Source organism: Gopherus evgoodei, chromosome 2 (genome assembly GCF_007399415.2).
Source record: "Gopherus evgoodei ecotype Sinaloan lineage chromosome 2, rGopEvg1_v1.p, whole genome shotgun sequence".
Taxonomy (NCBI): Eukaryota; Metazoa; Chordata; order Testudines; family Testudinidae; genus Gopherus; species Gopherus evgoodei.
Window position 1 is genome coordinate 19,612,237 of NC_044323.1, and position 14,664 is coordinate 19,626,900.

The 14,664-nt window shown below is 35.4% G+C and overlaps 1 protein-coding gene across 2 annotated transcripts in view; it reads right to left on the reverse strand.

Annotated features, from left to right (window-relative positions):
- The window catches only part of PTPRN2 (protein tyrosine phosphatase receptor type N2), a 1,065,122-nt gene that overhangs the window by 22,577 nt on the left and 1,027,881 nt on the right, over positions 1-14,664 (reverse strand). For both annotated transcript variants that reach the window (XM_030550108.1, XM_030550107.1), the window contains 2 exons: positions 8,751-8,804; positions 6,463-6,527 (listed from right to left, as the gene is read on the reverse strand). In XM_030550108.1, the coding sequence (XP_030405968.1) occupies positions 6,463-6,527; positions 8,751-8,804 (119 nt within the window). The remainder of the gene's footprint in view (positions 1-6,462; positions 6,528-8,750; positions 8,805-14,664) is intronic.

Sequence of the window (14,664 nt, forward strand, 5' to 3'; positions counted from 1 at the left end):
TCAATACATTCTTTTCATGATCTTCCAAAGCTCTACGGGGATCCCCTTAGTTTTTCTTTTCCCAAGATATAGTCCATGTCTGATCAATCTTTCTTCACAATTCATGTGCCCCATACCCTGAATAATTAGGATTGCTCTCTAGCATACTTCCAGTCCCAACACCCTTTTATAAAATTACCAGGATTGCAGAGACTCTTCAGAAAATGTCTCTTACAGAGCAACCTTTGCAAACATATACTCCGAAGTATTTAAAAAGAAAAAAAAAATCACATCAATTACTTGTTTGCCTTTTGTTTACAACTACTATACAGTATAAGGGAAACTATCAGCATAATCAGTCCTCAGAATATGCTATGGGAAATATAGACTAGTATCACTTTCTCAGTGAGCTCTCACTCATTTTTCAGTATAAGCTGGCTGGAATGTTCAAGTTTTTCAAAGGTTTTTGTTTGATTTATTATTAATGGATTACTTTACAGTGCCAATTATCCATTCCAAAAAATGTATAAATGTAATGCTACCCATCGAAATGTTATTTAAAAGCAGAAATGTATACAATTAAAATGTGCTTTTAAGTTGTTTGCTCTAAGTAGCACAAGTCTGCCTTTCATGAAAGGCTCTACCATTAAAAAAAAAATTGGCCTAGACATCCACTGTGCACTTCTGCCTGTGGCTTGGGGCAAAGCTCCCTTTGTGGTCAATTATGTGGTGGGAAAGCCTGCAACAAGCAATATTACTTAATTGTGTTTCTTGAGTAATTCAGTGCCAGTTACATTACATAAAACCAACTCACTTGCAGAACTGCCCTGATTAATATATAATATGTATACATGGATGCAAAGAACTGTCTTCATAAAAAGACTGAAGAAGAGATGAAGAAGAAACCTGAAGAATTCTGTGCAAGTTTGAAAGTTTCTCTCTCTCTCTCTCATCAACAGAAGTCAGTTCAATAAAAGCTATTACATCACCCACCTTGTCTCTTCATAAAAAGCAGCAGTAACATTTCAGACATTATGCAACCACCATTATTGGTGAGATTTAGGGCCAGGTTGTGGACAATATAAAAGTGCAGATACCAAAACCTAGAACTTTGCTTTACTGACCTTAATTTTTTCCTAAGATAATTATCCAAATCTAACTGGATACAGAATTCAAGGCGTAGCTATATAATGGATTCAAATCTAGAAGACAAAAACAAACAAATCCCAACTACCCATTTTAAAAAACTCTGAATTTTCCTGCCCTAAATTTTCCACAGGAATTCCATCACTTTCTAGTCCCAATTCACAGCCTCTGAAATATCAACCAAATAATAAGATGACAATCTTCTCTCTAAATCATATTTAGTCTGTCAACTAGGGTAATAAACACTCTAAATTCTGTGTTTACAGTGGAAACTGGTTCCTAGAAAGAAATCTTATCTCATTTACTCCAGTATAAATCCAGACTAACTGCACAGAAGTCCAGGAATTTGATCCAGATTTACATTATTGTAACTGGAAAACAGAATTTGATTTAATCTTTATACAGGGACATAAAAGATAATACTTGTACACATTAGTATTTTAAATGGGATTTAATCTGTTAATTTTTACACAGGCTTCTTTTTAGTGGAGGTGACCTATTTTATTATGCTTGTTAGATCTGTGTTATGAACAAACAAAAGGCCCCAGTAAAAAGGGATCTGTTTAGCTAAATACTTTGGCATGCTGCTGTTGGTAATGATGAGTCACAAGAGGAACTAAGGAATCCTTCTAGTTTTCACATTTGGAAGAGGTTTCACTGAGTCTGGCTATGCTACATCCAATCTTTATGGTGGAATACATTATAAATTTCAGAACCTGAGAATCCAATAGAATTTGACAAAACTCATATTTTCCCTCCTTTAAATTCCAATGGCTTCAAAACACAAGCAATTAGTATCCAAAATTCAAATAATAATCTGCATTATGAGGACCTCTCAGAAGAGGAAAACAAAACTGAAAATCTCATATAAATTTTCCTTCAGATTCCTTCCTTCCTTCATCATGCCAGAGAATATTCCAATAATAGTCTCTTGCAGTATTTCTGTACTTCTGGTCACTACCAGAATGAAGAAAGGCAGAAAAGAAAGATGAGGAAGGGAAGAATGCTAAAGTTCTTCTGAGTTTCAGAAAAGAAAAAGCCCAAGCAGTTCAGGTTTGGTGTGGCTTTGGGGGAATGTTCAAATGGATTATTTTATCCAAACCAGCTTCTCCAGCCCCGTGAAAAAAAGCTAAAAAAATCTTGCTAAATGTCTTAGTGTGAACATATGAATGAAGAATGTTAAAAATTCATAAACAGGAAACTGCTGCTGAAATGCACCACAGAAGCATTGTCTAACCATCAAAAGACCATGAACTGTCATTTTCTTCTCTCATTCAAACACTGAAAGTGCACACTGATTTCAAAGGAAACCTCTAAACTTTTCACACAGGACCAAAGCTTGGACTAAAATGTGCTTCTGGGAACTGAAAAGGTGGTATTCCCCGGACACTCTTCTGTAACACCCTTAAAATTCCATTGTTCATTGAAATGGAATATAAATAGAATATCATCATTTAGAGGTGTCAAGCCCCAGTGCCTTCAGTAAGGCTAGACATGAGGCACCACTTAAGCCAATGGGAATGTTGCTACTGATTTCAATAGTAGCAGGTTTAGACCCTTGTTAGGACGCTGCTCTGCATAAAGGAATAATATAACCAATACCTGTAGCAAAAGTACCCAGATGGCAAAGCATAGCACTGAGGCTAGTGGAACTGTTAAATATAAGAATAAACTTAACTGTAAAACTTTTCACTGACCCCATGCTAGAGGAATAATTTGGACATTTAGATACAATTGATTTGTGACTGCAGAGCATAAAATTGAAATTGAAGAGACTGCTCGTGTTGAAAATTTGTTACAAAATGAATATCATTGTCATCTGTCTTAGCTATTCCAATTTTATACACTTAGATTATTTAACATGGCACTTTTAAACTAATGGATCTTACAATGCACAGATACAGTCACGATATTTATAATAAAGAGTATACCATAATTCATTACAGACAGCCCAACAGGAAATCCTTCATGATGATATGCAAAGTCAAAGGGGCTCCAAAAATGCATGCTGAAGTTGTTTGAATAACAATGGCAACCAGGGGACTGGAATGTGTTTACTCAGCACAGTACTTCCCCCAGCATCATGAGATCTTTTCATATGCCCTGCCCTCTACTCAAACACAAAATGCAGGAGGAAATCCTTAACATTTACAAGGAAAGTATTCTGGCAGTACCATTTCTATGATCAGTGTTAGCTTCAGTGTTCCCATGCAGCCACAACTGAAGTGCAGTAGGATAGTGCTGGGGTTTTTTGGGTGTGTGGGGGTATTGAGGTTGACTTGACAAATGTTGTATCACTGTTTGTGAAGTTGTATCACTTATCAGGGAATACAAAATCCTTGCCAATTGATTTCTGCTGCCACAAATCTGAATAATTTAAATAACTGTTTGCTTTAAGTGTATAAAACAGTATAGTTTAGTGCAACTCTGACCAGCTGTAGTAGCAGTAGATCTGAATTTATAACATTTTAACAGATGTATTAGCATTAATTTACTATGTGATTAGGAGCACACATTTTAAACACCAAAAGCATTTACAGTTAAACGTCTAAAAGTAACAATTTCAAATGTAGAAAAGTAAATTACATGAAAAAGAAGCACTCTTTTCTAAATCTGCCCTATTAAAAATCCCACTAAAGAGCTAAAGCATTTTATTGATTGTTTTCTACTTTCCCACTGCTAAAACTAAATAATCCTCTATTTACATTGATTTAAAAACGCATTATTGTCTACTTTCTAATAAACCAGACAGTGGAACAAGAACTCAAATTATTCTAAGTTTATTCTTAAGTCTTTTTTTTTTTTTTTGAAAGACTGAAGCCTTAATCCTTAAAAGCCTTTTTGAAAGAAATGTTAGTAGATGCTGGCCTTGCAGCTGGGCCCAGATTGAAAGTGCACTTACATTTTTCTGTTTAGAACTGAAGGACTCTAAAGTTAGTGCTAGCACTCCACATAAAAGCTTTGGAAATGGCATTCTTTGGTACTCGTGCAATTCATTCTTTAAGAAAAGGAAATGGAAAGAAAGATTTCATGTCCAGGGCTTCAGGCCTTTGATCATTTGATGAACATTGGATCCTCAACCTGGGCCTCAAACTTCTCAGGCCAGACAAAGAAGGCCTAGGCCTCACAGACTGGGCCTAGATTCCTGTCAGAACAAAACCTTTGGCTGCCTCACAGTGTGACAGCCTGGGAAAGGCCCACCTCAGCAGGGTTGAGATGCCCGCTTTGCCCTTTGATCTTTCATTTAAACTACAGCCAAAGCACCAGGTCAGAGGATTTCAAATTGCACATCCCCATTGGCAGAGGGGAGCAGGTCAAGAACAAAATGGGGGTGACCAATCTAAAAAGCCCTGTGACTCCTTTCTTTGGTCAGTTTCACATGACTTGTCTTGTATTGTGCAACACTAAGCCCACACTTAAAATGGAATTTGACATTACATGGCACAATGGAGTCAATAAATGACATTCTTTAGTGCTCTTACAACAAAGTCAACCCCTCCCTTAAGTGGCTGAAAGCCTGAAGTTAGAAAATATTTCTTATTTATTTCTCTATGCAAGCAAATTTCATATATTTTAAATCTAGTTTTCAAACACATCCTCTCCTGGCTGATGGCTGAAATGAGTATAACAAATATTTAACAGAGGTGTACATCAGTTTTATCATCTATCACAGCTATTATTTGGAGAGATGAAGTTGCCACTTGAAATATAAATGTACCAAGTAGCTGAAATTCCTATATATTCTTTCACAAAACACACTTTCCAATGAGACTGGAAAAAATCATCTCATTTTGCTGGAAAATTTTCAGTCTGGGACTTCGCATAAGGCAGGCACACAACTTCTTTTCACATCAATAGCAAGTTTCACATGATGCTCAAGGGCACAAAACATAGCCCTTTGTGTGTGTGTTTGATGAGACATGTTAACAGTCAAAAACAGGGAAGAAGAATTGTCAAACTCCTGTATCTGAAGGAACGGAATGTCATTATTTCTGGGACATGACAATTTCAGAAGCAACAGAAAGATTGCAAAACATGGATTTTATTTTTAAACTATGTATAGGAAGCTGACTAAGATTAAACAGTTCATTGAATTAAATACTGTTGGTATAGTGATTAGAAGACAAAATGGTAAATATTATTTCTACATGTTTATGTCAGGTAATCTGCATTATCGTTTTCTTGTAAAATGAAAACTCACATACACAGAGGGCAAGATTGTGACTGGCCACAGAACTAGCTTCAAAAAAGGGATGTAAAAAGACAGTGATGAGAAGGCAATAGACTGCTATTTATTTATTTATTTCTGAAAGTGCTAGGTGCTGTACAAAACACAAAGGAAGACACATTCTCTACCCCTAAAAACCTTACGCTGTGAGACTGTAAAACAGACAGAAATGAGGTGAAAGGGGCACAACAAAGTAGTAAAATGTTGATTGACCAAGTCCTTATAAAATAGGGTAGGGCTTTAAAAGTGTTCAGCATTGGCTTGCCTCTGCGCCCACTGAGGTAAATGACTAATGATGAGCACTTTTGAAACTCCTAAGTATTACACTTTTAACACAGTGGGTTATTTACTTTATTTTACTGTCTATTTCTCAGATAATGACTGACTGACTGACTCCATGTACCCCAGCATTTCCCATAATCAAATATTTATTGGGGGAATAAAAAGAAAGAGTACTGGATCCTTCCCTAGGGGCATCCACAGACTTAAAAAAAAAGATTATTATATAATAATGTTGATTACTTATGATTTTCAGCTGTGCAGCTAAAACCCTTTATAGAAAGGTGCATTTCACAGATGGGCAAAATGGAGGCACAGGGAAGTTAAGCGACCTGTCCAAAATCTGACAAACAGAATCGCAGAGCTGAGACTAGAATGCCGGTCAGCCAACTCCCATTCCATTCCATTGCCATATCCACTGAAATACTCTGTCTCAAAAGGCAGGCAATTGTGTTTAAACTACTGCTGTGTAGGTGAGAAGTGCTTGCACAACCCACTGAAAGGAATCAATGTGTTGATGAGACAACACAAAATATTTATCATATAATTCAAGCTTTTTTTTTTAAGCTGTAATAAATATTTAAAATAATAAAATTAAAGATACAAATTCTCCCTCTTCCAATAGCATACATGTGTCGGTTCCATTCATGAACAGCTTTTTTTTTTAAATCACTATGAGCACTGAAAATAAACTTAAGATCATTCAGTAAAGCATACAATTTGCCTCTAATTTATTCTTGGGCCTTCTGTGAATACTTCTCTGTGTGTTACTATGGTAACACTGCCACATCTTTCAGCACTGAGGAAGCCACAAGCTTTTTGATTCTCACCTTTGGCCATTTTATTGAGAACCATGTCAATTAGAATGTAGGTTCCACTTCTTCCTGCACCATCACTGCCAACAGAAAGGGAGAAAGAAAAACCCATCAATGAATATCTAGACTCGAGAAAGAGAAAGGTAGCTATCATTATTTTTATACTGTGTCATACAAGGGGAAGAGAGGGTAAATGGTGAGGGAAACAAGTGTAAGAGGCGAGGGAGAGAAAGCTTGCAATGGCTTTAATTAACACAAGCTGTTCATGTGGGATTAAGTATTGTTCTACATGGATAGCAGGATTTTGTTTAATAGAGCAAAAGATGTGTTTATTTAAAAAAATAATTGAACAACAGTGAAAGGGTCAGTAATCCTAGAACAGGAAGCCATTTCTATGCACAAAGTGTTCACATAACAATCGTATGGAATCTTGTATCCAAGATCAAGAAACATATAACAGGAGAGTCACAGGTAAGCTGGGAAACAGAATAGCATCTAGAATCCTCCAAAAATGATTGTTAACTCTATTTGTACTTGAGCAGCTAGGTTAGTCTGCATATGCCCAGAGTCGTGCATTTCCCTTTCAGTTACATTCCACTCTCCTTGACTCCCATCCAAGAATTTAGAATATTTTATTACTTAAGGATCAAATTCTTTCTTCACCAAGAATAAGATGCTAGACATCTGGACTTGAAAAATGTGTCTATTGATTTCTTCTCCCATCCTCCTTGTTCAATTCTGCCTCAGTTGCAATGAGTGGGAAAAATATTATCATGTGATTTCTAAAAAAATCATCTTTAACCTTAGGGTACTTCCAATCCTCCCTTGGAGATGTGTGATCAAGCCTTGTGAGAAGGCAAAGCTCCCTAATCTGAATGCAGCTTGTGTTCCTGTCAAGGAGCAGCTTGTAATTGGCAGCGTGATGTTCTTTTATGTTTGCTGTTAGTAAACATAATTAAGACTTTAAGTAATAGACTTTTTTCACTTCCCTCCCCAATATTTCTAAAAATGGGCATGTGGGACCAATTGATTAGTCATTTTTTTTAATCAACTAAATTATTTTTAGTCATAGGTTGCTCTGTCTACAGTATTACTAAGGAGAAAAAATTCAACACTGTAATGCACTTTATAAGTTCCATTTACACATAGGCTATGAAACTACATGTTTGATCCGTATCATTTACTAGAACAATTTTTGCAGAGAGGCAGCCGGTGCTACTAAGCTCTCTCTCTTTACCTCACGCCTGATTCCTGATTGTGAAGGAAACAAAGAAACAGAGTCTTATTAATTCATCCAAATAGTGAGTGACAATGTAGTGGCCAGACCTAATAAAACAAGGACTGCTAGGCTGAATGTTAGAGACATATTCATCTGTTAGATTAAGAGAAAGCCTGCAAACATTTTAAAGAACAGAGCTTTCTACATTATATTCCTTCCTTCCTGGACCTCCTTAGTGACACACAGGCTCCCCTCCATATTGTGAATCTTCTTGGAGAGTATCACTACACAATGTGCTATATGATCTTGTCCCTCCATAATGATCTCAGCAGGCTTGTGACACATGCAAAATATGCTGTCCCTCTCCCCCACTAACATGGAGGAGCACATAATAAGCTATATGCGGTGTTTCCTTCCAATGTTATGATCTTTCCCCTGATCTTCCTGTCCAGAAAAGCATCTTAGATAGTAAGGAAGTAGCTAAAGAATGAGACCATGGCATTCACTGTGTATCATGGTCCCTACAACTACAAAACCTAATATTTACATTATTACTTTAAGTTTCGTAGTGAGCTATCAAACTGCTCTCATTTACATTCACCACACTGGCAGGCCTAAAGAGAATTTATGTTTAGAAGGTTTAAGCTTACTATCCAACAAGCAGGCAATTTTCCCCATCCCATTTTCCTCTCATCAGGATTATTAAAAAACAAAAATAAAAACATTTATCTAAATATTAACAATGCAGAACACAGTCTAAATTGGGAATATGCAGCATTGCAATAACTTTGAAGCATATTTCTGAAATAAAAAGCTGTAAATAAGATTTTTAAATACAGAAATCAGATGTAACTTGTGAATTAACATCTAAGATCATGTTAAAGGGCAGATTTATATGAAATCAGATTATCTGCTTTACTAGCATAAGAACTAAACTAAATAAATACTTTGACCTGGTTCATAAGGTATCATCTTATTTGTGTAGTCATATATCTAAACCTTTAATGTGCCCATTTGGTTTTATGTATGTTAATTTCTTACAGCACAAAAACTTCTCTAAAGCTATTTTAATAATTGTACTTGCCTGCAGTGAACAATTACTGGACAAGAACGACCCCTGTAGCACTTGTTTACTTTTCTGCAATAAAACAGACAAATTAATAAATATATTATGTACAATTTCCTAAGCCAACTGTCAAAAGCATAAATGGTAAGAAAAAGCAAACAATCAACCCTATTCTTAAAGAAACATGCAGTTTAATTAGCTCATGTTATAACAAATAACTAAGTTACCTACATAGTTCTGCTTCAAGTGTGTTTCTATTTTCCTGTTACAACAAATGTATTTAAATTTCAAACACTGTTTCATGATTCTCATATTTGCTGGTTAGCCAACAAATAAAGACACTCTTCCCAAACTCTTATCAGGTTAGGCAGAATCTCAGGTTCTATATCATAAGATGTTTTGATTTTCAAAGTGAACCTTGAGTTCATGAACTTTTTCACAGAAATTTTTAAGTGCATTGTGTGAAGCCAAAATTGAAAGCAGGTATTACAGTCAGAATAATGTGGTCTTGTACAAAACAGACATTATCTCCAAAAAAGCAAAGAGTAACTACTCTAAAGAACTTCTTTCAGACATCTAATTATTTACGGTAGGGATGATTAAAATACCAGGGAGCTACGTGGCTATGGTCCCAATAGAAGAGTTTTACACACATAAAATTTATAAGTAGTTTTATTGTCTAGATTTCTGAAATATATGAAAAATATATATCTGAAGCCCCAAAAATGGCTACTAAACTGATATGCTGTTGTATTAATGTATTGGGACTAATACCTATTCTCATATCAATGCAGACATTTAAAAATGTTGAAGCAAACCAAGATACTCAGTATGGGGTTTTGAATACATGACACTAAAGAACTAAAATCTATTTAAATAGGTGTGTTTTTTTTAAAAGCGTTACTGCTCTAGATTTTACATGTGAAACACATGACTCATCTAAAAACGTAAAGTGTCTATGCATACATTAAAAACACAAACAGAACAAAGGATAAAATGGGAAAGCACTCTAAGAAATCAGAACCCTTCCTTCTCCTTGATTAGACATTTGATCTTACTATAAGGTCTGCTATAAAACTATTTTATAAGACAGCTTCCAAAGGAGGTCTAGATGCACCAAGGTGCTAACTGTTAAGAGTAAGTATTTAACAGCATCTTAACTGCTAAGAAATGTGATAAAGTGTGCTGCTGGAATCTGGCAACTATGAGTATTAGAAATTTTAAAGCATCACTAATCACTTGAATCATTTAGTTCCTGTCTATTCATCTATATTCTGTAACATCTGTGCTGGGTAAACATTCATATCTCTTTAAAAATGGTTTACAGCATAGCCTAAAGATACTTGAGGATCTATGTTTGAAAGGCAGTCTTTCAGATGCCCATAACTTGACCTAAACAGGTTACCAAGGTTACAGTGATGTTCCAAATAACTCTGGTTTCACAACTGGCCTTTTGTCATATAAAAGTCTAACCAGATACCATACATAGTAATAATGATACTTCATTCTTGTAAAGCACATGACACTTGTGACAGCACTCTGAAGATATAAATATTAACAAATGAATCTTCACAAAACACACGTGGTTGATAAGTATGATTAATCCCCATTTTAGTGGGAGGCAAACTGAGGCAGAGAGGTGAACTATATACTCAAGGCTTCAGAGCAAATAATTAGTAGAGCTGGGACTAGAACTCAGGATTTCTCCATTCCCAGGCGTGGGCTTATTTTTGTAAATCACACAACCTCTCACAACTCAACATAGGGATTTTAGCCATATTCTTTCTATAAGTACACAAGTTCTGATAAAATGCTAGAATAAGTCACCTTTTCTGAAATCGTGTAAAACCACTAAAGAGAACCCGACAGCGGAAATTAAGTATGCTCTCTATCTACTTTCACTAGAGTATTTTTACAGGTACTGACAACAAGGTAATTTATTACCATACAAAACCTGAACAATCACTACCCCTCAGTTTTAAAAGATTTTTCTAATTGAAGAGTTAGATTTTTCTGTACAAATACATCTTTTAATTATTTCTCAATGTCACTTATACAGGAGGCTTATAACCATCAGAGAAATTTCGTATTTGGGAATCAACTCCAGGAACACAAAATTAAACTGGATATTTAATTATTTCTGTATTACAGGGTAAATTAGATTTCAAATGTCTATTATGTAACTCAATACAATGATATGTCCAATATGCAGCTGGTCATTCTCTACCCTCCTCCACACCCACACCCCCCTTGACAGAGTAACTTTCTCCATTTAACGCTAACAAGCTGTGTTTGTGATTTCTTTTGCATTTGTGTGGTTCCTTTCTTTATTGCATGGTAACATTTCCAGGATATTAAGCATGTTGTGATTAATTACAGAGGAAAGTATACTCGACACATGTTGGGAAGAATACAACTTATGTTTATCATTTTTACTGATAAAATTTCAAACATTTTTATCATCACACATTTCAGAAAACACATTCAAACAAAAGGGGTTCAGTCCTGCTGATTCCTAGCTTAGTCTACAGTTTTCTTAAAATTGTTAAGAAATGCACCAGTATCCCATTTCTAAGCAGAATGGATCGAAAATTCATCAGTAAGCAAAGGTCTTGAATGCTTAAGAAAAAAAAAATATATATATATAAAATATACAGGAAGAATTAACTTAGAAAAGAATGATTAGTAATACAAACCAACCCTTGGCTCATTGAGTGAAAAAGAAATCATCATGCAAACCATCAGCAAGCAAAGGTCAGAGGTCGTTAGAGGCTCAGAAAAGGGGTTTCCCACATTGTCCCTGCAGCAGAGTCACAGTTTCCAATGATCACTTTTGTGACTATGCAACTGGGCTCATATTACTAGCTGCAACATCACAAAAATGACACTGGCAACCGCTAATTAGCTGGCAAAATAAGAATTTGTCCATTTTTAAAGTGAGCAGTGTTAGTAAATGCCATTGCACACAGCAAGAAGAAGTGATAGCATAAAATATATATTTTAAGCAAAGCCCTCACATGTGATACTAATTATCTTTTAGCTTAGCAGTCTCTCTTTAAAGTGTAAATGTTCTCCCTCTGGGCTCAAGAAATATTTAATTACCACATATCAGTGCATGACTAACAAGCTAGACCAGAGTTATAATGATTGGTCTATTCTTCAAAATGAAATTAGGACTCCAGAAGCATTAAAATTGACCAATGGTTTCTGTCGCAGCCTCACCTTTTAAACACTGCATTTTGTATGGACTTCTTAATATATAAAATAATCTTGTTTCAGCAATTTATATCTAAAAGAACTATATTAAAATATGATAGTTTTTTTTCCTCTAGGTTGGATTCATCTGCTACATGCAACATCATCTAAAACACTGATACACAATAGGAAGAGAAATATAAAGTTTCAGTTTCCAAAGAGACTTACAAAATTTACTTCAATAATAGTTATAGAATCCATATTTCCATAGACTCTGGGCAAGGTAATTTGGGGAATCCAATTTTTCTTGGTGATGAATTATAAAAATAGAGGGTTGGTTATGTATATGCTTAACTTCATATATGTATGTGAATATATAAATATACACACATCTCCATATAGATACACAAACACATTCAATGCACATAAAATCATGAATATTAAAGGGATGAGAGTAGCACTTGCTAGCACCACTTTAAATAAGAGGTCGTCGATATTCTGTCTGACACCCATTTTGAGGGCTTTATAACTCAGTTGTGATAACTCACCACAGGTGAAACTTTAAATAGCAGGTTTTGAGTGTAAAACATTTATTCTAAAAACCAATTCTAAAATAAATTATCTCAGCAATAGTGCATTACCTTTCGTCATTAAAAAAAACAACGTAAGATGGCCAAGAAACAGAGAGTCATAAAAAGCAGCTATTGTGCATGCAAAGATTACTTTTCAGAGGAATTTTACTATGCATTCAATATTACAGATCTATAATACAAAATCTACACTCAAGGAATGGTTATGGTAGGCTGTGAATACATATTAAATGAACACTGAAACTCAGTTAAATCTTTACATGTTCATTCTGACATCTACCTCAAGCAGGAAGCATGCCAAATGAACTACCTTCCTCTTCCAGTTTTAATTTCTTTTAAAATACAGTGAGACTATTTCATAGTGTTGTTATTCATCTCCCGCACAACTTAATTATAAGACTGCGCACTTTTTGAGAGAGGGATCGTGTCTCACTATAGGCCTGAACTGAGTAACTTCTATTCCTACTGAAGTAAATGAGAAATGAAGGTGCTCAGAACATTAGACAACCAGGCCGTATGGATCCATTAATGTTTTCATGGTAATCCACAGCAAACTTTGTGTTTGAACAGTGTTGTGGACTTTTATACCATGATAGAACTGATTTTATTAAATTGTTAAAGTGGAAATTCAGAATTGCAGTTTGCATATTGCAAAGCATGGAACCAATTCAGGACTTCCACTACAGGATAGTTCACTATACACATTATTCTATTCCACAGTTCCATTAAAAAGAAGGAAATCAAGCTATAAAAACCACATTACAGTAATATTAAGAGTTTGGACTAGAAGCCAGAGCAAAATCCTTGGAAAATTCAATTACGGCTCCAAATCCATTCTTATGCTAGTGCTCCCTGTTATTCCCATCTCCTATAGTTTTGCATGAAGACACTGTAGCATATATAGAGCATTGCCCTGCCAAAATGCACATAGATACAGCTCCTGCTGAAATCAAAGTATCAAACCCAAAATACGTAAGGTAACCCACTGTATATAAACGTATAAGAGCACAGTGATGGCTCAAGGACGGAGTTTTTCCCTTAATTTCAAGGGTAACATTTTGCCAGCAGACAATTATGCAAACTCCCACCAACTTCAGTTGGATTTAGGGCCAGTTTCTTCCCTCAGATGCACATGCATAGCTTCCAGTGTCTTCATTTATTGGAGGGAAGAAATTGGCCTTAAAATTCCTTGCTTTTGAGCATTTAACTGAGACCTTTAAATTACCTTAGCAGTCTGTAGATTAATATTACAGTAAAGAGAAAACTATACGCTTGTATTTGGCAACTTGCAGGATTTTGAACTGATTGCTCAAACTTTTCAGAGACTCTTTTTACTGGCCACAAATTTATCACTGTGGAGTATCTAGTACAAATTAACATCTACACTGGACACATTAAGCATGGTTGCAAGCAGAATGAGATTATTTCACATCAATCTTTGGGATTCCTGCCTTTAATTTTGAAAATTAGATTAACAGTAAATATTCAAAGGATCCACTACTTAATTAGAAAGATGAAAAAGTTTAAAATTTTGTCTTTGTATATTAGTATGACGCTTTATTTTAAGGCAATATCAACCTCCTTTAAAATTCTTGAGAGATCATACTTTGTCAGAATTTGCCTTTCCCTCCCCAGACTTCTACACTCTTTCAACCAAATAAACTCTAAGGGCCTGACCTGGTGGTCCTTAAAGGCATGCAACTCCCACTGGCTTGTCTTCACTGGCCTATAACTCAAAGGTAGTTTAGCATGTACACACTGCACAGTGATTCATTTGTGAGATTCCTGCAGCAAGGGTCAGAGGGTAGCCACACAAAAGGTCTTGAAGATGCAAACCCAGGTAAATAGTTGTGAAATAGAGAAACGCAAAGCCACAGGAAAAAATGTAGAGGAAACAAATGCATTCATTCTTTGGATAAGTGAGTGAGTCTTTAGAGCCAGGGAACAGTTAATATGGAAAATTACCTCAGCCTCCCTTCTCCCTCTATCCTGTTACCAATAAATAAATAAATAAATAAAAATAAAATCACTGTTTATGCATACATATTGCAGAATGAGAGCCTACATTTGTACATAAACATATTGCTCTTGCTTCAAAAACTTGGTATAGAGTTATTAATTGAGGGACTTCTCTCCAGTATGGATGT